The following is a 21,197-nucleotide window of genomic DNA, read 5'->3' as shown; positions in this document are numbered from 1 at the left end:
AGCAGTGTGGCGGTGACAAGCGACAGATCCCCTCCATCTTGGTACACATAACAGAATTCACGTGGCAGAGGGGACGAGGAGGTCATAGGGTGGGAAGGGGCTCGTGTGTGGGGCAGAGGGTTGGGGTTCCAGGCTGTGAGGGCCCTGGCTAGGGATGCAGGCTCTGGGGTGGGGCGGGGTTGGAGGGTTGGTCTGCAAAGGGGGTGAGGGCTCTGCCTGGGGAGAGAGGCTCTGAGTTTGAGCGGGGCTTGGAGTGAAGGAAGGTGATTCGGGGCTGCTGCAATGAGAGAGGATTCCCCCAGTTCTCCTCACAGCAGCATCTGGGCTGGAGGGTGGGACAGCACGTCTCCTCACTGGAGCAGCTCCGGGACCAGGCCTCCCTGGCCATGTCGGGGGCACTGGCAGGGCTGGGGCACCACAGCAAGAGTGGGGCTGGGCTGCCCTGACTGCAGCCAGGCTGGGGACAGGGTCAAGCCACCCCAGGATTGGTGCCAGACCAGCCACAGCAGGATCGGGATGGGAAGTGGGGCTGGGGCCAGGGCTCCCGGCGGCAGCAAGTTAAAGGGTGGACTAGGCGATGGGCCTTCCCTGACTGCTGCTGGCTCCTGCCATGTGGCCTCCTGGAACGCCTGGGTGGGGCTAAATAGGTAGCTGTGCGGCCACACAGTCATGCAGCTTGCAGGGAACTCAGCAGCAGCCTGCACCTCAACGTCTACCCTGCAGTTAAACAACTCCTCAGTCTGACTCAATGGCTCAAGGCAGCCATAGGGCTCTGTAGACAGAGCTGTAGTCTGAGCACTTGGGTCTGTGTGGCTTGACCGAAGCCCCCAAGAGAGTCAGGTTCCTTGCCACTAGACCTCACTGCCTCTCATATTTTTGGGCTGCTCTTTTTTGCAATTAAAGCCCATGCTGCCTGCTTCACATTGTCTAGCAGGGAGCCTGCAGGCCGCTCACGCAGTAGGTATCTTTCTTAGGCCTGATCTACACCTAGAATTTAGGTCAACCTAATTATGTCACTCAGGGGTGTGAAAAACTCACACCTTCTGAGAGATGTAGTTAAACCATAAGCCCCTAGGGACACCACTAGGGCTGGAGAGCTACCATCTCTTGGTGTACATCTAGACTAAGCTTTTTTTTCCAAAAGGAAATATGCAAATTCTACGCTAATTTGCATATCTTCTTCCAAGCGTTTTTTCAAAAGCCGTTTTTTTGAAAGTGAAAGTATTCTGGACAATTTTTTTTAAAAAAAAGAACCCTTTTTTGAAAAAAACACTCTTCCTAAAAAAAAAAAAAGTTTACAGGTTCTTTTGAAAAAAAGGGTTTTTTCCCCCTGAAAAAACGCTCCCAGACTACTTTCACTTTGAAAAAACCTGCTTTTGAAAAAGCGATCAAAAGATGATATGCAAATTAGCACCTAATTTGCATATCTTATTCTGATTGCTTTTTTCGAAAGTGAAAGTAGTCTGGATGCGTTTTTTTCAAAAAACCCTTTTTCGAAAACACCGCTCTTCCTAAAATAAGGAAGTTTACAGGCTCTTTCAAAAAAAGGGGTTTTTCCCTGGAAAAAAATACATCCAGACTACTTTCACTTTCGAAAAACCCGCTTTCGAAAAAGCAATAGGAAGATATGCAAATTAGCACCAAATTTGCATATCTCCTTTCGGAAAAAACCGTAGTCTAGATGTACCCTTGAAGGGAAAATGCCTTCGGCTGCTGCTGCAAGTGTTTACACTGCCGAGCTGGAGCCGCACCATGGTGGTGCAGGCCTGCCTTAAGGCTCCTGATGGAAAGGACAAGAGACAGGTTCAATCGTTGTATCGCTAGCCAACCCAAACTGGGGACCCCAGGACGGGAGGATGCTGTGGCCATGGAACCACGGACCCAAAGGACCAGCTCGGCTTACACTGAGCCAGATGCAATCCAGTCAGAGTTTCTTCTGCTGAGTTTGTTTGGCAAAAATTCCTCTCCCTCTATGTGTTATCCTCTGCACATTTCTCCTTTTCTTCAACTGAAAGGAGCTCCCTGACGTCCCATGAAGGCCTTGCCCTTCCTTTCTGTGACGAAGGCCCCTTCTTCCTCTCTAGGGAAAAGTTGATCTGCTCCTCCCCTAAATTCTCCCAAAGGCCTCTCAAGTACTGATCAAGGGCTGCAGATCCCCTGTCCAGGAGCCTAACACAAGCAATGGGTTCTACTTACAGCATGAAGAGGCTCAAGAAGGCAAGGAGCAAAAGCCAGGTTTCTAGGGATAAACTCGGAAGGAAATTCATCCTGACTCTCTGCCTGCTCCAGGCGAACAAGTCTGGGCTCCAAAGAGGCTTCTGCTGCTTTTCAGCCCTCCAGCAGTTTTTCCCTGCAAGGGATATTTCTGGTCACATGACTGAGTTGTCTGTTATGTACTCTCACTGCACAATCTTTAACCCTCAAATGGGCTTCTCCTTTGAGATCCTGAGAAAACGACATTCTCTTTCACTTTGCATAGCTACCCTCAGCATCCCGAGCTCCACGGGGCCTTGGCAAAGCCCGTTGGCATGTAGCCACCCTACCGGTCAGCTTCCTCGTGCTGCCTCTCCTCTTTCCTAAGCTGGAGAGGGGCCCTGTGGAGTCTTGAAATGCTGCCCACAGATCACCTCATTGCCCTGACTCTGAGGCTGTATCTAGACTGCACCCCTTTTCCGTAAAAGGGATGCAAATTAGACACATCGCAATTGCAAATGAAGCGGGGATTTAAATCCCCCCTGCTTCATTTGCATAAACATGGCTGCAGCTTTTTTCCGGCTCGGGGCTTTGCCGGAAGAAAGCGCCAGTCTAGACGGGGTTCTTTGGAAAATAAAGCCTTTTCTGAAAGATCCTTTATTCCTCTTAAAATAAGGAATAAGGGATCTTTCGGAAAAGGTTTTGTTTTCCGAAAGATCCCCGTCTAGACTGGCGCTTTTTTCTGGCAAAGCCCCGAGCCGGAAAAAAGTGGCAGCCATGTTTTTTGCAAATGAAGCAGGGGGGATTTAAATCCCCGCTTCATTTGCAATTGCGATGTGTCTAATTTGCATCCCTTTTATGGAAAAGGGGTGCAGTCTAGACACAGCCTGGGAGTAGAAGGCTACACTAATCAGTGACAGTGAACTCACCCAACGGGCCATGTCTGTTCATCGACCCCAGTGCTGACAGGAACAGCTGGGTGAGTGGAGAGCGGGATGAGGGGGTCTAAGAACTCTGAACTAGCTTGTGATATAGAACAGTGCTGGGAGTTAGTTTGAAGGGCAGGGGGGTCATTTCAGATTTTGGTAAGGGGAGAGGGTGACCTGTGTGTGCTGCAATAGCGGGGGAGGGCAGAGTGAGGGCATGGGGGCACCAAGACAGCAGCTTCAGCAGTGTTACTGAGCATGCTCCGTATAATCCAAGCAGCAAATCGGGAGGGGTGTTGGCTCTCCTGTCCCCCAACATCTCCTCTTTCTACAGGCTACTAAGGCATTTTGAAAACTAGTTTTTTGGCAGATAGCTTAGCAAGTAGCTGACAAGAGCACTGTATCTAATTCCTGTATAAAAGAAAGACAATTAAATTAATATCAGATCAGTTCAGCTCTAATACTAACTCCTTCTCAGGCCCTCGCTGTGCTGCAGGGATGCTGTAGGTCAGACACTTGCTACCGGTGGTAGGACCCTTCTCCCTAGCCTCAGCCCCACACCCCCAGCCAGGCCTTCAGGCCTCTTGCATGGTGGAGTCCCCCTGTGCTGGGCCTCTATAGCAGTGCATGCTGTAGTCATAATTTTGAACTACACTCACCAGGGTTCACAGATACTGGAAGCCCGCTCCTCCCCCTATTTATTGCCCCTCCCAGTCTGTTTTAAAATGCCTTTTCCCGAGGGCCCACTTTGATGAACACAACCAGGGCTTACATTCCCATCACCCCCTTCCTCAATAAGCTATAAAAACTCCAGGGGCTTTGAAGATATTTCTCAGAGTTTAGCCCACCTTTGCAAGCGTCTGACCATGACAGATCTCTGTCTCTCTCTCTATCTCGCATGGTCAGATGCTTGCAACGATGGGCTAAGCTCTGATAAATATCTTATATATTTACACACACACACACACCTCAACAGCGTAGTGGTAAAAATAAAGACATGTTGGCAGATCTGCCATTTCTCCAGACAACTACATGACATACTTGGCAAGGAACCCACATCTGACTGGACAGAGAGGGTGTGTCTAGACTACATGCCTCCTTCGACGGAGGCATGTAGATTAGCCAGATCGGAAGAGGGAAATGAAGCCGCGATTAAAATAATCGCGGCTTCATTTAAATTTAAATGGCTGCCCCGATCTGCCGATCAGCTGTTTGTCGGCAGATCGGGGGAGTCTGGACGCGATGCCCCGACAAAGAAGCCTTTCTTCATCGGCACAGGTAAACCTGGTTTCACGAGGCTTACCTGTGTCGATGAAGAAAGGCTTCTTTGTCGGGGCATCGCGTCCAGACTGCCCCGATCTGCCGACAAACAGCTGATCGGCAGATCGGGGCAGCCATTTAAATTTAAATGAAGCCGCGATTATTTTAATCGCGGCTTCATTTCCCTCTTCCGATCTGGCTAATCTACATGCCTCCGTCGAAGGAGGCATGTAGTCTAGACACACCCTTAGTGAGAACTTGACCTGGAGACCCCTGCAAGTGCCCAGTGAGGAGGAGGAGGATTGGGGTGGGAGGAAACAATGAGAGACACAAACCATGAAGCCAGCCAGGAGCTGTATGAACTTGTGTCGGAGCCAAGCCAGTCCCACCAGACAAGTGCAGATGGAACTGCTCTGGAAGGGAAAGGAAACCCAGGTGAGTGAGTATGTGCATTCCTTCCACCCCAGTGCTATTTTACCTTTTTATTGCCTCAAACCTTCCCTCTCTCCCTCTCACCCTCTTAAAAATGGCACCCATCCCCTCTGCATGTCAGAGAACAAAAGGCATTGACTCAATTGCTCACTTGCCTAGGAAAGAAATGTATATTATTCCGGCTGTCTGGATTGTACTGTCTGCATAAGATCAGTGTCCTGTGCTTGGACAGAGGAAGAAGAGGTGACGGCTCAGCTATTCTATGGCCTGTTGGGCTAGGTGAGGGTATCAGGGGGAGGGCACGTGGAGTACTTTATATCCATACTCCTCCCTCCCTTTTATTGTCTTGTGCCATCTTGATGAAACGTTCATGGAGCTATTCTGCAATCCTTTCCTGGCCATTGCTAGGGAAGGAGGCCTTGTTTCTTTCTCGGTGGTAGGACACTGTCCTCCGCCACTCTGCCAGTGGTGACTTGTGCTGGCACCATTGCTAGGCAGGTTAGCAGCATCTGGTCGTGGGCAGCTTTGGAATATCAGAAGCAGCTGGGTTCTCCGTGACTTTGTCATCTAGGGTGTGGGATGTCAGCCCAAAGCACCACTTGCCTGTGAAAATACTGGCCATTTTCACTGCACTTTCCTTATACTCACACCCAGAGGCATGCAGTGGTTAATCCTTCACCCAACAGACCATCCCACACTGCTGCTAGCCCCACCATGTGTCAGTGCTGATAATGGTTTGTGCTGCGGTGCGGTGCTGTAATGAAGTCCTCCAATGCTAAAGTGACCATTCCCACGTCTGATGAAAGGGAATAATGCAAGGGAATTTTGAGACTTACCATCCTTCCTGTTATGACTGTAAATGGAAGGCTGTTTCAGCAACTTCTGGCATGGCAGCCTTTTAGGATGTCCACTCAATGCCTCCTGAACATCTGATCCAGGTCAGGAGAAAAAAAGAAACAGACCAGAAAGGGTATGTTCTGAGAGATCCATCAGGCCTCTGCAGCTGCTGACAGTGAATGGAGAAGTGAACTGGGGCAGGTGGCAGGTAGCAGAAAGCAGGGTGCAGGGCAAGGAGTGGAGAAAACTGTTGCAGAAGGAGGGGTGAAAGGACAGAAAGGAGTAGTGGGAAGTGCAGCAGGAAATACAACTTCGGTTAGGCAACAGTCGTCGACGGCGCAGAACATTATTGAGCCTCATGCACAAAGACCCCCGCGCAGCAGCCTTTGCAATCCCTGGGAAACTCCATGGTCACTGCTCCCTCTAACCCCCAACGCACCCGTGGCAGCATGGGCATGAATCTTTACCCACGGCCACTGCACACCTGGGCAAAACAAGAACCATGACTAGACTCACAGTGACCGGGGAGCAGTCCCAGGCACTGTGCACTGCATGTTTTGTCACATGAATGAACCCTTGTCATCTGTTTTTAATATGCATGTTGTATCATTTTCTTGGGTTTGGGTCAGCCTGGGTGTGTCTACACTGCACCGTTATTTCGAGATAATTAGTGTTATTTCGAAATAACAATGCGAGTGTCTTCACAGCCATTCCGTTATTTTGAAATAATTTCGAAATAATGGACGGCTTATTCCATAATCTGTAAAGCTCATTCTACGGGGAATAACACCTATTCTGATATAGCTATTTTGAAATAAGGCGTGTGTAAATGCTCCATTGTTGCTATTTCAAAATAGCCCCTTACCGGGGCCATTCTAAGTTATTCGTTCCCAGTGACTCCTGGGGCTCTAAATTGAGATAGCATGTCTACATTAGGGAAGCTGCTTCCAACTAATTTTGAGGCTCCCCTGCAATGTAGACGTGCTATTTCAAAATAAGCTATTTTGGAATAACCATTCTGGAATAGTTTATTTTAAAATAAGTATGCAGTGTAGACATACCCCCATTTACAATGCTGCTAGAGTGTATGTAATGTGGGTATTTGCACTTTAAGATCTCCTGTTTCTTTGCACACCATAAAGTTATATTTTTGGAAACTTGGTATTTGTTTATTAGTTCACAGCAAGGATAAACGCCACTTTACAAAATTAATCACGGGAGTCAATAGCCCACTCGTATTTAAACCCTGTACACACCAAGTTCTTAAAAGCAACACACAGCACTGCTATGGCTGACTGCTAAAAGAACTCTATAGCGCCGTGGTTGGCTCTTCTAATATCCCTTGTGTCTGACTGTTCAAATTCAGCAGAGTTCACTTCAAACTACTCCCCTACCGCTACCCTTTCTCTCTTCACTTCTCACAGATATTACGTAGTGCAGAACACACACCTCTAACAACAGAAATATTTGCCTCACTGAGATCCAGCCTTGTCAGTAAACATTGCCAGTGACCTTTGAATCTACCAAAGCACAGTCAACAGTCATCTTACATCTGCCAAGCTAGGAGGAGACTCTTTACTGGATGGTGTCACGGCAGACAAGTGTATGGCTTTATGAGCCAAGGCACTAATGGGTAGGCTGGGTCTCCCATAACAACTACTGGCCTTTCAGCATTGCCAATAGGAAAGGTCTGGTCAGGGGACAATGTCCCTCCTTGCAGCTTTTGGAAAAGTCCTATGCTCTGCAAGATGGGAACACCCTGCTTCAGTAGATCCAGCAGCACTTGTATAGCCACAGAGATGGACACACGGGCCCAAACAGGGAGACAGGTCCCAGCTCAGGACACCAGCCACTGATTCCTGCACATCGCAAGAGCCACAGTCACGTGCAATAGGAGACAAATAGCACCCTGGGCACCTGAATACCAATGGCCCCCATGTGGGATGTTTCAGCTCCAAACTGCATGGCCATGGACTGATACGAAGCTGGTTTTACAAGCTCCCAGGATGCCTCGGCTCATTCTGGTGTCTCTGTACCAGCCAGAAATGTGGCCTTTTGCACCCAAGAGGTCTTCAGCCACTGCTTGTCACCTCAGACCTGAATTACTATGGGATCCCACCAAGCAGTGCTCATATCTTGGGCCTGGAAGTCACCGCAGAGTGTATTTCATGAATGCCAACAGCGCTCTGGCTTTTTATTTGCTGGGTTCTGTCACTGACGTCAAACATCTCCTCTTCATTCCCTTCTCACAACTGGTTATAGTGAAGCCCACAAATACAGTACACACCTGTGTCCCGCTTAGCAACGGTCATTAGAATAGCACTGAGCCCTGCAGGGTTCAGGCTTCTTCCAGAGAGCGGGTGGAGAGAGCAAAAAGCAGCACAGGAATGCTGAGTTGGAATAAGCATTGAGGGATGGAGAAGGTGGCACTGTGGAAACTTGACCCCACATTCCCAGAAATCCCTGGGTGAACAGCCGGTATGCCACAAAGCATTGCAAAAATACCCAACAAGTGACTGCACCTGATGGCAACCCAGGCCACACTGGGATACCCATTGTGGGCAGCGTTTTCCATCAATGCAACTACTCTTGGTGAGGATGCACAGGGCTGGTACGAGCCTCAAATTGTGTGCGCACCCCAGGAGTATGCAAAAGGTGGCAGCTGTGTATGATGATGTAGCATGTATCAACCACACTTTGTCGTGTACATGGCCTAGGGCAGGGTCTCCCAAACTTTAGGAAGCTGGAGCCCTGTGATGAGATGCCCACCCCACATAAGGCAAAGTAGGTTAAATTATGTCAGCCTGATATGCGGCAGCTGGCAGAGAGTCAGGGAGCAATCAAGTCTATTGGAAGGAGAAGTTGCCTTGGGAAGGAGGAGCAGAGGCCTGCATGAAGGGAGGAAGCTGAGAATGGAAAGGGGTGGGAAGTAATCTTCAGCTGCTCCGTGGGAGAAGAGAAGTTTCTTTGGGGCAATAGAGGGGAAGTTGTCTGCACAAACTCCCTGAGAGGGAGGAGCTTGGGTAGTAAATCAAGGGGAGAGGGCAGAAGATAGAGAAAGAAAGTAGGAAAAGCTTCAGGGAAAGGGCCACAAGGTCTGGGAGCAAGCAGATCACAGTTGCCAGACTTAAAGTCCTTGGGCTGGAACCTGAAATAATGGGTGGGTCCAAGTTTCCCTTCCAGCGGCTGGGAAGTGGCACAGGACCTGCCATGGACTGGATGCCATCTGGAATGGACAGCAGATCCCGTGGGAAGGGGATGCTCCAGAAAGCGAGGACTATAGAGTGATCTGCTGCCAGGTTGGGGCTTGAACAGGGAGCACGGCAAGCCCTGCAGAGTGAGAAGGGGCGTGGTGGGAGCATCCATCAGAAAGGATGCTGACCTGACCTGACGGGCACTAATTCCCCACAGCCAACCTCTTCACCGCCTCCTCTTCAGCTAACTGCCTCCAAAATCAGCCCCAGCAGGTGATGTTATTAAAGGTCTCTGCAAAAGGAGAAGAGGGGGCAGATCTTCAGTGTGTTACTCCCATTCCTTTCCTGCATGCGGTGACAGTGATAAACCACGACAGGCAGTGCTGTTGTTAACAATAATCATTGACATTTAAAGTATCATTATTGGCACCTGAATTAGCAGCCACTGAAGTGAAGAGGGGAGGTCACCCCTCACAGCGATCGTTTCTGCCTCCCTGCAAAGAAAAATTGGATGAAGGGATCATCTCCATGGCATCGGGTGTGCAGCTGTCAGGTGGGGACCCTCACAGCCTGCCGGAAATGTGTATTGGCCACACAGGAGAATTATTTCAGGGCCATAAAGTGACATCACCAAAGATTATATCAGGTCTCAGGGGCTAATAAGTAACAGAGTCCTTGCTTCAGGCTCTGGGAGTTTGTCCCGATGACATAATGCTTCTTGTGGTTGCTTGTCGTTTCTCTCAGTATCCTAGAGTGGGGGAGGGAGTTCTTTGTTCAGCCCTCAGCAGGCTTTCTCTTGCGTGCATGGTTGAATTAACCTCTCCCTACAGAGCTGGTTTCCCAGTTTGCATCTGGACTCTCCCGGCTGCATTACCTCAGATGCAGGAGTGCTGTCCATGGCAGAGCAGGTCCCTTCCAGCCCAGCATGGGCAAGCAAGAACCATGAACCCAGGCTGTCCAAAATAGATAACAACAGTGCTTCCTCCAAGCCACCACACGGTTTAGATGTTGATGGTTTTGGTGACTTATCTGCTCCTGCTCTGGGACGACCTGGGAAGTGTGAGGTTCTGAGGGGAAGTTCATTGGTTGTTAATCATCTCACAGAGCCCAAAAGGCCCTTTAGCAAATCCAGCAAGTGGCTTGTACGTTCACAACCTATGAATGTCAGCAAAGGGCTTTCCAGCCGGATTTCTGTCACCTGTGTCCTGGAGATACTCACATCCACTTCAGGCTGGCGATTGCAAAAGGCAATTCATTTTGTCTGGTAGGTCCTGTTCTCCTGTGAAGTGTGGCTGGGCACTTTCTTTGTCAGGTCAGCCTCAATGTCTCCCCTTGGGTGGCAGGGGGCCTGAAGTAAACCAGTCTGGTGATGCCGTAAGGTTTTTCCCTTCACTCAGGTTTTACTTTCTCTTATTTACATAGTGGACCTCAGGATAGGCCCAAGCTCTCCTTAAGCAAAAAACCAAACCAAACCAAAACAAAAAATCCCAACCTCCCCCACCAAACTCATAGCACAATCCCTCTTTTGGGGTGTTACATCCCCACCCCCACTAGATCTTAGTTGTTAGTGATTTGCCAGGGAGGTTTTGCCTTCCTGCCACTTCTGCCCCTGCCTCTTCCCTCCAGGGTTTAGGCCAAATCTACTTTGGTAAAGAAAATCAGTGTAAAATATGCAACTCCAACTATGTGAATTGTGTAGTTGGAGTCGAAGTATCTTGCATTGTTTTTTGAGGGCAGCTCCACAGCAGGAGGTCTATGGGAGAAACTCTCCCATTGACGTTCCTTATTCCTCACGAGTGCAAAGAGTTCTGAGGTGGACGGGGGAGATCTCAGCATTCGATTTAGCAGGTCCTTACTAAACCCACTAAATCAAACACCAACAAATCCACCTCCACAGCATCAATCTTCCCAGAAATGGAAATATGCCCTTAGAGTTAGTGGAGCCTTGAACACAGCTTCATTTTTGGCCTCCCTTAGGAACCCAGTCAAGAAAAAGAACGTTATCTCTCACACACACCCCTTCTCAGTTTTCGTTCTTTTTTTTCTTCATCCTCCTCTATTATAAGTAATAGGAAGCAAATGAAAACAAAGTGAGGTATCCTGATTGTTTTTATAGTCTAACTTTTTTTTTTCACAGATCACTTGAAAATTGCTGAGTGTCTCAGGGGACCACTTAATGATCTTGCCAAATGTTGTTTGTACCATTAGTGATTTGGGTAAGAGCAATTTATATATATAAAAAGTTAATTACCTATCCTCAGTTCACCTGAACGGAGTTCTCAGACCATAGTTTGAGAACTTCTGCTCTAGATGAAAGCTTGAATTTGCATTATGCTAACATGAAAAAATGTGCCAAAAAAAAAAAGCATAGATGATGTTCATTGATTGTTTTATTGTTTCCTTCAGCATGACATAGCGGAGGCAAAACAACATGCAGGAGAGCTGTCTCTGGGCAGATAAGCAAATGATCAAAATCACAATTTCTCATCTCTTGTTGGGGCCAAATCCTGTGCCCTTTGAAATGAAAAGGAGTTTTACTGTTGAGTTCAATGGGAACGGGTTTTGACATTTGGAGAGGAAAGAACAAGATCATTCCAGCAAAGCCTATGTTGCTTATACCACAGGCTGCTGACTCACATGCAAAAGTCAGCAGACGTCTGAGCTTTGTTCATTGCAAAGGAGAAATCAGCAATCAATGAGGCCAGAGGAGTGTCTGCACCGTATCCAACGTTCCCACCCCCATAACTCACTGCCCACCCCACTCCATCTGCTGTTTGGGGCTCATTCCCCTCTCATAGCCTGCTCAGCGCCTCCCGGTTGTAGACCCAGTGGGAAGTCAGTCATACCCTGACCCAGGGCTATGCACTAATGAAGGTGAGCCCTTGGGTATCGGTGCTGCTTGGTGCAGCTGGAGTCAAATTTCCACCACGGCCACCCTTGACCTGCCAGAAGCAAGCAGAAAGTGAGAAGGGGAGGAGCTTTTCTGGGCAGACACTGAGTCACTGATCAAGAGGAACCAGGACTCTAGCCACATCTGGGCTGGGAAAGATCAGAGATGAGCCCCAGAAAAGGGCAGTCCCTGGCCAGACTGACCTGTCCCAGACCCACTTCCCCCCAGCTGACCCCTCTCTAATTGGCTCTTCTTTCTGGGATCCTCAAGCATCTCTGCCCTTCCCTTTTTGTGTATCAAGTGTAGACAGGGCAGGCGTTTTCCCAGTGTTTATTGTGAGCTCAGTGTCCATTCCACTTCACTGTTGCCTTGTCCCTGGCCCTCATGTGCCGGCTAAACGCCTTGTGGGCATCGCCAGAAGAGCATACAGAAACGTACGGCTCAAAGCTGGAAATACACATAGTAACGGGGCTCCCACTAGAGTCAGCTGGCTAAACTTATCGGGGGCATGTTGTAGCTCAGGCTCTCAAGCTCAGGGAGTTGGGCGGACTTGAGAGAATCTATTCTGCTCTTTGTAGCATGCCTGCCAGTTTGGGTCTCATTGGGACGTCTCTCCACCCATGTACACTCCCAGCTGCAGTGTGGATTGACCGCCGGGGGCTAAGTTAGTAAGGAAGGTTCAGGAAACTCCAGTATTGCATCCAAATGCTTGTTTTTACATGATCAGACACATCCAGTGCCACTTTTTGCAACGGCAGAAACCCCCTAGCTAAAGCCCACCCAAAAGAGGGTTCAAGTGATGTTTTGGTAGGACAAGATCACAGAGAGCTATAGCTTCTTGCTGCTGCAACGTGGCCGGTGATTTATTTGCTAACTAGTTAGACCATTTACTGCGGGAACGTGGCCAATTTCCAAATTCCAAGGCTGCAGCTAATGTGCCACTCTCTGCAGATCAGGGCTGCCAATGAGTGTTTGGGACCAGATACCTCCTGTACGTGCCTTTTAACTTTTCACTTCCTTGTCCACCTTGCACAATCTGGCTCTTTTATTTTTCTCTCCTCACAAGCCCCACAAAAATGCTAATCGTGCCCCACCTTTAGAGCCAGTCTTCCCACTTTTCATACAACATCCCGCTGAATATAGAAAGGAGACGAGAGACGATCGTTATCGGGAGGGAGACAAAATAGCCAGTGTTCAGTTTTGAAGAGCAAGCCATTTGAGAAGGCTCAGCTCTATAAAAGAGCAGTAAATATCCCAAATAAGGGCTGGCTGCACTCCATCTCCCACACACAGATCCCTTTGATTTTCCAATAACTTCTGCTAATGACTTCTGCATTTTCCCAGAGGCATTAGTGGGACCTTTGCTTGTATTTCAATTTTCACCCCCCTCCTCTCTGATTCACAGGAGAGCAGCTGATGGCAAAGCCAATTCCTCCAAGGAGGGAGACTTGCTTGGCCCTGGTAGAAAGTAAGACAGAGATGAGGCACTAGACAAAACAGGGTTTTAGTTCAATGTAGCACCTTCCCGACACGGAATTGTTCCCCTACCTACAGAATGGGCTTCTGTTCCAAGGACAGATGCTAATAGGTTCACAGGCTACGGAACAGATCAGAAGACAGAAGAGTCTCCTACCAGAAGGTGTCACTGCTGCTATCACACATTGGAAACCAACTTCTCTGCAATTATCAGACTTTAAAAAAAAAAAGAAAAAAAAAAAAGGTTACTGTCAAGCATCATTGAAACAGAATAACAACAACAGGGCAGGTCACCAGAGCAGCTCACACAGAAAGGCTTTGTAGAGTTACAGAGAAATATCTTTCCTGCAACAATTAGTTGCAGTAACCCTAACAATGGCCTCTCTGTAGCAGAGCTAATGTACCAAATTCAGAAGAGGAAATCCAAATTCCTGGGCCAAGTCTTAGCAAAGGACTTCCAGTGGCTGCTTTGTGAAGCTCATACGGAAAGGCTGCCCCCCTAGAGTGCTGGATTTTCACTGATTGCACAGGAATCTTTTCTCGCAATTACATTTCCTTCTGAGAAAGGGGACTTCATATGCTGCTCCAAACCAGCCAGAAAGAAAATCAGTTCACGGAAAGCTGTTTGTCTTTCCTTTACATTTCTAGGTTGGAGCATGCTGAAAGAGTATAGGACCTTTCCTTCTCCCATAGGGGACCGGGGCTCAAGGAAGGAAGGGGGATTTTCTGCACGAAGGTGAAAGCCGGGATATTTCTTCCCAAGTCTGCTTCATAAGGGGTGATTGTCAACAAATGAGAATCAGCCCGAAAAATATACTAAAAATTGTCCTAGCTTCCTGGGTGACAGAATCACAACCAAAAATGCCACCTCACAACCAAAAATGCCACTGTTGTTGTCAGCTGAAAAAGCTGACAGCAACAGTGACCAGGGTAGAGCCCTGCAAATCCACAGATACCTGTTTTATATCCATGGATATCGGCATCCACAGATATAGATGCAGATAACTGCAGCTCATTTTTGCAGATGTGGATACAATTTTTTAAATCACAAACTCTACAAATTTGCAGATAGTTGCTTTATATCCATAGGTATCTGCATCTGTGGCTGTCAATGTGAATATCCATGACTCATTTTTGTAGAATAGTGATAGAAATGCAGCCGTGTTAGTCTGGTCTAGCTGAAACAAAAGACAGGACTATGCAGCACTTTAAAGACTAACAAGATGGTTTATTAGGTGATGAGCAATATGGATAGGTTTACAGGATCTTTCGAAAAAGGCTTCTATTTTCGAAAGAACCGCGTCTAGACTGTGGTTTCAGTTTCCAAATAGCGCTTTTTTGAAAGAGCACCATGACTCGATTATGCAAATGAAGCACGAGATATTTAAATCCCAGCTTCATTTGCACTTTCGAAGTGCCTCATTTACATCCCTCTGTCGAAAGACGGATGTAGTCTAGACACACCTCAAGAGAAGCAAGAGGCAGTGGGAAGGTCACCGTGAGCCTCTGAGGTATATTAAAGCTCTGCCAGGAAGTGCAGGACCCAGCGGGTATGGCCGGAGTTCAACCAATGGGAAATGATAGCCTAGGAAGGAGTATTGCAAAAAGGGATCAGAGGATCATAGTGGACCACAAGCTAAATATGAGTGATGCTGTTGGGGGAGGAGAGGGAGAAGCAAACATCTGGGATTTATTATCAGGAATGTTGTAGGAAGGAAATGAGAAGTAATTCTACTGTTTGACTCTGCGCTGATTAGGTCTTGGCTGAAGTATTGTGTCCAGTTCTGGGCACCACATGTCATGAAAGATGTGGACAAATTGCAAAAAGTCCAGAGAAGAGCAACAAAAATGATTAAAGGTCTAGAAAAATATAACCTGTGAGGAAAGACTGAAAAAATTGGGTTTGTTTAGTCTAGAAGAGAGAAGACTGGGAAAGGACATGACAAGAGTTTTCATGTACCTAAAAGGGTGTTACAAGAAGGATTGAGAAAAATTAGTCTCCTTCACCTTTGATGGAATAAGAAGCAATGGGCTTAAATTGCAGCAAGGGAGGTTTAGGTTGGACATTAGGAAAAACTTCACAACTGTCAGGGTGGTTAAGCACGGGAATAAATTACCTGTGGAAGTTGCTGAATCTCCATTATTGGAGCTGTTTAAGAGCAGGTTAGACAGACACCTGTCAAAGGATGATCTAGATCAGGGGTTCCCAACCTTTTTCGGTCCCCGTACCTCCTTTGCTTTTAGAAAACCTTCCCGTACCCCCTATTCAATATGAAAGGACATAAATTCTAGACTCTAGAATCCACAACTTTTTTCACGAACACTACTACTTTTGGAATATTTCAATTAGGATAATCTAGTTATTTACCAAATATTCCCTGTACTCCCTGACAAGCTTCTCGTACCCCCTGGAGGGACGCATACCCCAAGTTGGGAACCCCTGATCTAGATGGTGCTTGGTCCTGCCATGAGTGCAAAGTGACTGGACTTAATGACTTCCTGAGGTTCCCTTTAGGTTCTATGATTAAGGAAACCAGCTATTTGGCCTCTAGAGAATAAGGGTAAGTTATCCAGACTTTGGGGTTACCTATGTTGGGGACTTGAAGGGTTTCAATGCTTTGACTGAATAGTCCTCAGTGTTTCAGGATGAGATTATTAAGGTGTATCAGTCCAGGTTTTTGGCCATGTCCTAACATACATCCTGTGCAATCCCATTGTACGCAATGGGGTGCAAACCAGAAAAGGCCAGAACATGGCCTTTCATCTTTAGAGGGACTCAGGCATACATAGCTAGGCTGGTGCTGTGGTAAGGGCTGAGGGAGTCATTTTTTCTGCTCAAGATCTTGCTGAGACGGCTTGCCAGCTCCATAAGGACCTTTATGAAGGAAAATCAGGCCCTTGTCTGCTGATGAGAAGGACCAGAGGTGTGCATGTAGGGTGTGTCAGCCTTTTGACCGAGAGCCCATCTGGGATAGGGCTGTGTTATTGTTTGCATTATGGCTGCAGTGACAATGCCACAGGCAGGGGGAGCTAGTCACTGGTCCAAAGAGATTTCCTTCTGCTGCTATGGCAAGCGTGCCACTAACAGCACCCTACTGCTATGAAAGGCGATCAGTAAACACGGCACTCCCTAGCTGTGTTATTGAGTAACCAGCGCGTAGGCAAGACTTTCCCCTGATCTCATGTGACAGGTATTGCAAAATCTGCATGAAGTAACATTAGATCAATAGAAAGTCATTTCCTTTTTTGTTCAAAAGAGGAATGCTGGTAGCAGCGGGAGTCAGCAGTTTTACAGTACACACTGTGCAGGTTCCTCACAGGACTGCACCCTTTTTATGGAACATACCACATATGGCCTTGACCTAGGCTAGGGACAAACAATCATTCGTCACTGGGGCTGAGTACCTCACCAGGCTAGTACCAGCCTCTCTGTCCCACGGGATCTAAGCACAACATTAGAAAAAGTCTTGCAACTGACGTGGTCTCTTTGGGGGGTTAAGTGTCCCCAGCTACGGAGGATGTTATAGATTCCTGAGGACACTTCTTCTCCGGCTCTGTGAGTGGTTGTACAAGTGGTTTCTTAACTCTCCTGACCATGCCATTGTTTCTGGAATTTTACAGACAGGGTGCCACTACATTCCCTAATGAATAAGAAATAAAGCCCCAGGACACCACTGAATAGGAAGATGTGTGTGAACCTCCAGTAGATAGATACCAGGTGAAAAAAAAGATGATTTTTCTAGCTCGGGGATACAGGGTGCTTCAGTCTGAGCTCCCAGTTAAAACCAGCAGGGAGCTCCCACTAATGTCAAAATAACATTTCAAGATTCAGATGGAACACCAGAGAAAGGTCCCCTACCACTCATATGTTTGTTACAGTTAGTGGCGTGGTCTGACTGTGTCTGCACAGGGCATAGTTAGTAACGGTGGTGGTAACTAGCAGTGTCTCTCCCCTACTGGAGTCTTTGGCAGGTGCATGGTTCAGCGGTTAACCAGTTTAGCACTCTTATTATGCAATATGGACAGGACACCCTGTCCATGTCTATACATTTTGGTCTGTCTTCCTTTCTGGTATTTCTCAGCACCACGTACATCCCAGAGTGCATTGCCCCATATCATGCTGGTGCTGTTCTGTGTCCTTCTTCACAGGGTGCTAGACCCTAGGTCACACTGCCAGATAGTTGCCTTCATTTTCCCAAATGGCACTGATTCAGAAATGGATGAGCAGCATGGTTAGAATGTGTGAATGCAAAAAAAAAAAAAAAAAATCCCATTCCAGGGGCACAAGCTGATTGAGTACAAGATCCCAGCGGGCAGCTTCCATGCACATGTCAAGGTTTCAGAACGAATGCTACATGAATTTATGTCTCGCGATGGTGACTAGAGCGTTTACAGCTGCAGCTGTAGCACAGATGGGCCCAAAAAGGGAGATGGAACTTACAGTGTTCAGAGAACTTCCTAGATTGACAGCTATTTCTGAAAGCATGCAAAACTGGGGAGGTGTCAGAAAAAGGAGAAGAGGAAACATACAACCAGTAAAATCAACTCTAGCAAATGGTGCAACAGCCTCCCCCAGGGATTGGTGGGTGTATTGCTGGCAGACTAGCTGCCAGCTCATGCCCTGGTTCCACTGAACTCTGATAAGTGCATACCTGGAAACCAGTCTGGCTCAGCTGTGGGTTACTACAGTTAAAACAGATATGACTTATCAGAATTTGTTTAGTATTTAGACTTTATGGAAGGCTTGTAGGATGCTGAATGTATTAATCCTAGTTATAATGACTGTCTCCCACGCTATGAAGTAATACTTAAATGTTTGCTGTAAAACTGTCAAATGCTTTTTTCCTGAAACGCTGCAACTCACCAAACAGGGGAAAAAAAGTCACCTAATGCAAAATGTTGGATTTCTAGGGAAAACATCATCCCCTGCCCAGCAGGAAGGCCCATTGAACCCAAATGGGTCATTGTGGCACAAAGACCCTGTTGGCTGCACCCCATGCCCACTCACAGAGTGTTTCTAGGCAGAAGCGCTTGTGCCATTCTCTTGAACACTGAGGCTACGTCTACACTTCAGGGTTTTTGCGCAAAGCATGAACCTCAAGTGCGTTTTTGCGCTAGACAATCTACAGTCAATCGACAGAACAGAGGGCTTTTTGAAGTGTAGGTAAACCTCCTTCTATGAGGCATAACTCCTTTTTGCGCTACAGCTCTTGTGCAAAAAAGCATATGTGGACGCTCCGTAGGGGGTTTCTTGCACAAAAAGAGCCTATCCGAAAATGCACAGGTGCTCTGATGGCCATTCTGTGAAGGCCTTCAGAGCCTTCTTGCACAAGAGTGTCCATGAAGTGTGAATGCTCTCTTGCTGGACGCGCTTTTGCTTTCTGGATCCGGGCATAAGGATCTTACGTAAAATGGGGATTTTGCACAAAATGGAAGCAGCTACACTGCTTCTTTTTGTGCAAAAACCTCTTGCACAAAAAGAAACTCCAGACAATATACTAATGAGATTGTGACTTATGCTAATGAGTCCCTCATTAGCATATTTTCTGCCGCAAAAACATGTAGTGTAGATGTATCCTGAGAGACCAAGATTCTTAAACAAAAGCTAGAGAGTCCCAGGACAAACGTGGGTTAGCCTTATTGGGCATATAGAGCTGGCCTATTTCCACAGCTCTATTCCCCCTCTGAGCCCTAACACTGCGACTTATTTGTGGGTATATGTTTATCTGTTTTAACCTTGTAAATCATTCTTATTTCTTTTTCCAGGTGGATAAACCCTTAGCTAGTTTATTACAAGGTTGGCTACAAGCATTGTCTCCGGTGTGAGATCGAAAGTGCAAATTGACTGGGGGATGGGACGCGGGTGTAAGTGGCTGGACCTTTGGAACTGGGAGTAACTTGAATATTTTGCGATCTCTGGTGTACAGTGACCACCCATCACAGAGCCAAGCTTGCTGAGGTGGCAAGATGGATCTGGATGCCCCAAGGGAGCATCTGTGTTAAAGTTGTATAATGCCTGAGACGATCACACCGCTTTCTGGGCTGGTGAAATCGAATGATGGAGCCCACAAGCAGTTTGGGGTTTGAGCCCTGTCAGCTTAACTGTCAGTCCCGGGGATGGCACTCTTGCTCGTGAGTCACTGCAGACAGCATGACAATGGGCTTCCTGCCATTTGGGCCAGCGAATATGAGACTGAACAGAACTTTGTGGGAACAGCTGCGTGTTGCCCAGAGGAGGTGAGGCTAGAAGATGACTAGCGGGAGAGAAATCCCATGATGCCCTTCTCCCATTGCCCTTCTGCCAACACAAAGGTCCTAATTTCCCCTTTGCCCTTTGAAAAGATCATATTGAAACATAGAACCATCTTGCCAGAAGAAAGGAACACGTTGCACCTGTTAATGAAGCAACATTAGATTAGCTGATTGTCCCACCTTTGATTATCCTTCACAATGCTTCTCAGGCAGAAAAGTACTTTCCCACCAACTCCATCTTCCAATGAGCCTCTTGTTCACTCCTGAACTTGGATCTATACTGCACTCTTGCGCAAGAAAATATGCAAATGAGGCAAAGCAGTGAATATCACCATGCCTCATTTGCATACTTAATGAGCCGCCATTTTGTGCAAGGGGCTTTTTTCAGGCAGAACGGCTTTTGCGCAAGAAGGGCTTTTGCAGAAAAAGGAGCTGTGTAGATGGCTCCTTTTTGTGCAAAACCCCCTTGCACAAAATGGTGGCTCATTAAGTATGCAAATGAGGCGCAGCAATATTCAACACTTCACTTCATTTGCATATTTTATTGCGCAAGAGAGCCCAGTATAGACGTAGCATAGAGACTGTCCAGGCAAGCATGAGATGTATAACTCTCTCCAAGGGTCGCAGTCTCAGGGAACAACTCCGTGTTGGCATTTGTTTCTTGCCTCCTTCTCATGGGCCCCAGAACCAAGTCCATCAAGTCTGCATATTCCTATCACTTCTGCATAGTGACACAATGTGCTGTTCTCCTTGAACAAAGAATCTATTTTTGTTCAGTCACTCATAGCTCTGCTCCTGACGTGCCGACAGCTCCAGAGCGTTTCCCCCTCGATGCTCTGTAATTTCTCAGCGAAGAGAGAGAATTATAGTTCATAGCAAGAATTACAGCACACAGCAATTGAGAAAAAAACTGAAAGGTTAGCGCACTCTCCGTGCAATCAAATAACGCATCAAGGGGCAGGTTGTCCAGCTGTTCTCTTTCTCACCCAATTATAACTGGAAAATGATTTTGCCACAAAGGAGCAAATTGAAATAAGGGCCCAGACTCTATTGGTCCTTAGCGCCTGGAAGGTGTTTTGCACTGCCGAGGAACGTGTTCCTTCCTCGTCTCAAACCTCCAGGCAGGTAATATTGGCTCACCTACGATCCAAGTGCCCAGTGCAGTCCAAAGACCCCTTCAGGGACAGGGTAGAGATGCCACATTTGTGATGCCATTGATTAGATGTTAGCAGTGGCAGCTGCAGTGAGACCACATTTTAAAGCTGATCTTCTTGATGGGGCATTGTACATCTTCCCAGCAAGGGAAGTCCTTCTGACAGACCAGCCCCAGCATGAAGGGAGGTGAAGGGAGAGAAATGAGGAGACAAGGTGGGGGGATTCCAAACTAAGCTTCTAGAATCCTAGGACTGGAAGGGACCTCGAGAGGTCATCGAGTCCAGTCCCCTGCCCTCAGGGCAGGGCCAAGCACCATCTAGATCCTCCCTGATAGATGACTATCCCACCTGCTCTTAAATATCTCCAATGACTGAGATTCCACAACCTCCGTAGGCAATTTATTCCAGTATTTAACCACCCTGACAGGAAGCTTTTCCTAATGTCCAGTCTCAACCTCTCCCACTGCAACTGAACCTGTTGCTTATTGTCCTATCCTCAGAGGCCAAGGAGAACAATTTTTCTCTTTCCTCCTTGTAAAAACTCTTTTAGGTACTTGAAAACTGCTATCATGTCCCCTCTCCG

General features: G+C 47.4%; 1 protein-coding gene and 1 long non-coding RNA gene across 3 annotated transcripts in view; both read right to left on the bottom strand.

Annotated features, from left to right (window-relative positions):
* Positions 1–4,785, bottom strand: part of LOC102447293 (cytochrome P450 3A24-like) — a 33,929-nt gene extending 29,144 nt beyond the window's left edge. Inside the window, exons 1-2 of one of the 2 annotated variants that reach the window (XM_075899638.1) lie at positions 4,715–4,785; positions 2,197–2,350 (exon numbers count right to left, since the gene is read on the bottom strand). In XM_075899638.1, coding sequence (XP_075755753.1) covers positions 2,197–2,267 — 71 coding nt within the window. In that variant the 5' untranslated portion in view covers positions 2,268–2,350; positions 4,715–4,785. Of the gene's footprint in view, positions 1–2,196; positions 2,351–4,714 lie in introns of those variants that run through there. The other variant, XM_025179009.2, reaches the window with a different exon arrangement.
* An 866-nt stretch (positions 4,786–5,651) lies between these two features.
* On the bottom strand, positions 5,652–10,194 carry LOC142818627 (uncharacterized). Its single transcript, XR_012896187.1, has 3 exons — positions 9,273–10,194; positions 9,031–9,134; positions 5,652–5,740 (listed from the first exon to the last, which is right to left on the bottom strand). It is a non-coding gene; the product is annotated as an uncharacterized LOC142818627 (long non-coding RNA).
* Between the last annotated feature and the right edge of the window lie 11,003 nt (positions 10,195–21,197).

Source organism: Pelodiscus sinensis, chromosome 16 (assembly GCF_049634645.1).
Source record: "Pelodiscus sinensis isolate JC-2024 chromosome 16, ASM4963464v1, whole genome shotgun sequence".
In the NCBI taxonomy this organism is placed as follows: Eukaryota; Metazoa; Chordata; order Testudines; family Trionychidae; genus Pelodiscus; species Pelodiscus sinensis.
This window is presented reverse-complemented; position numbering and strand designations above follow the sequence as displayed.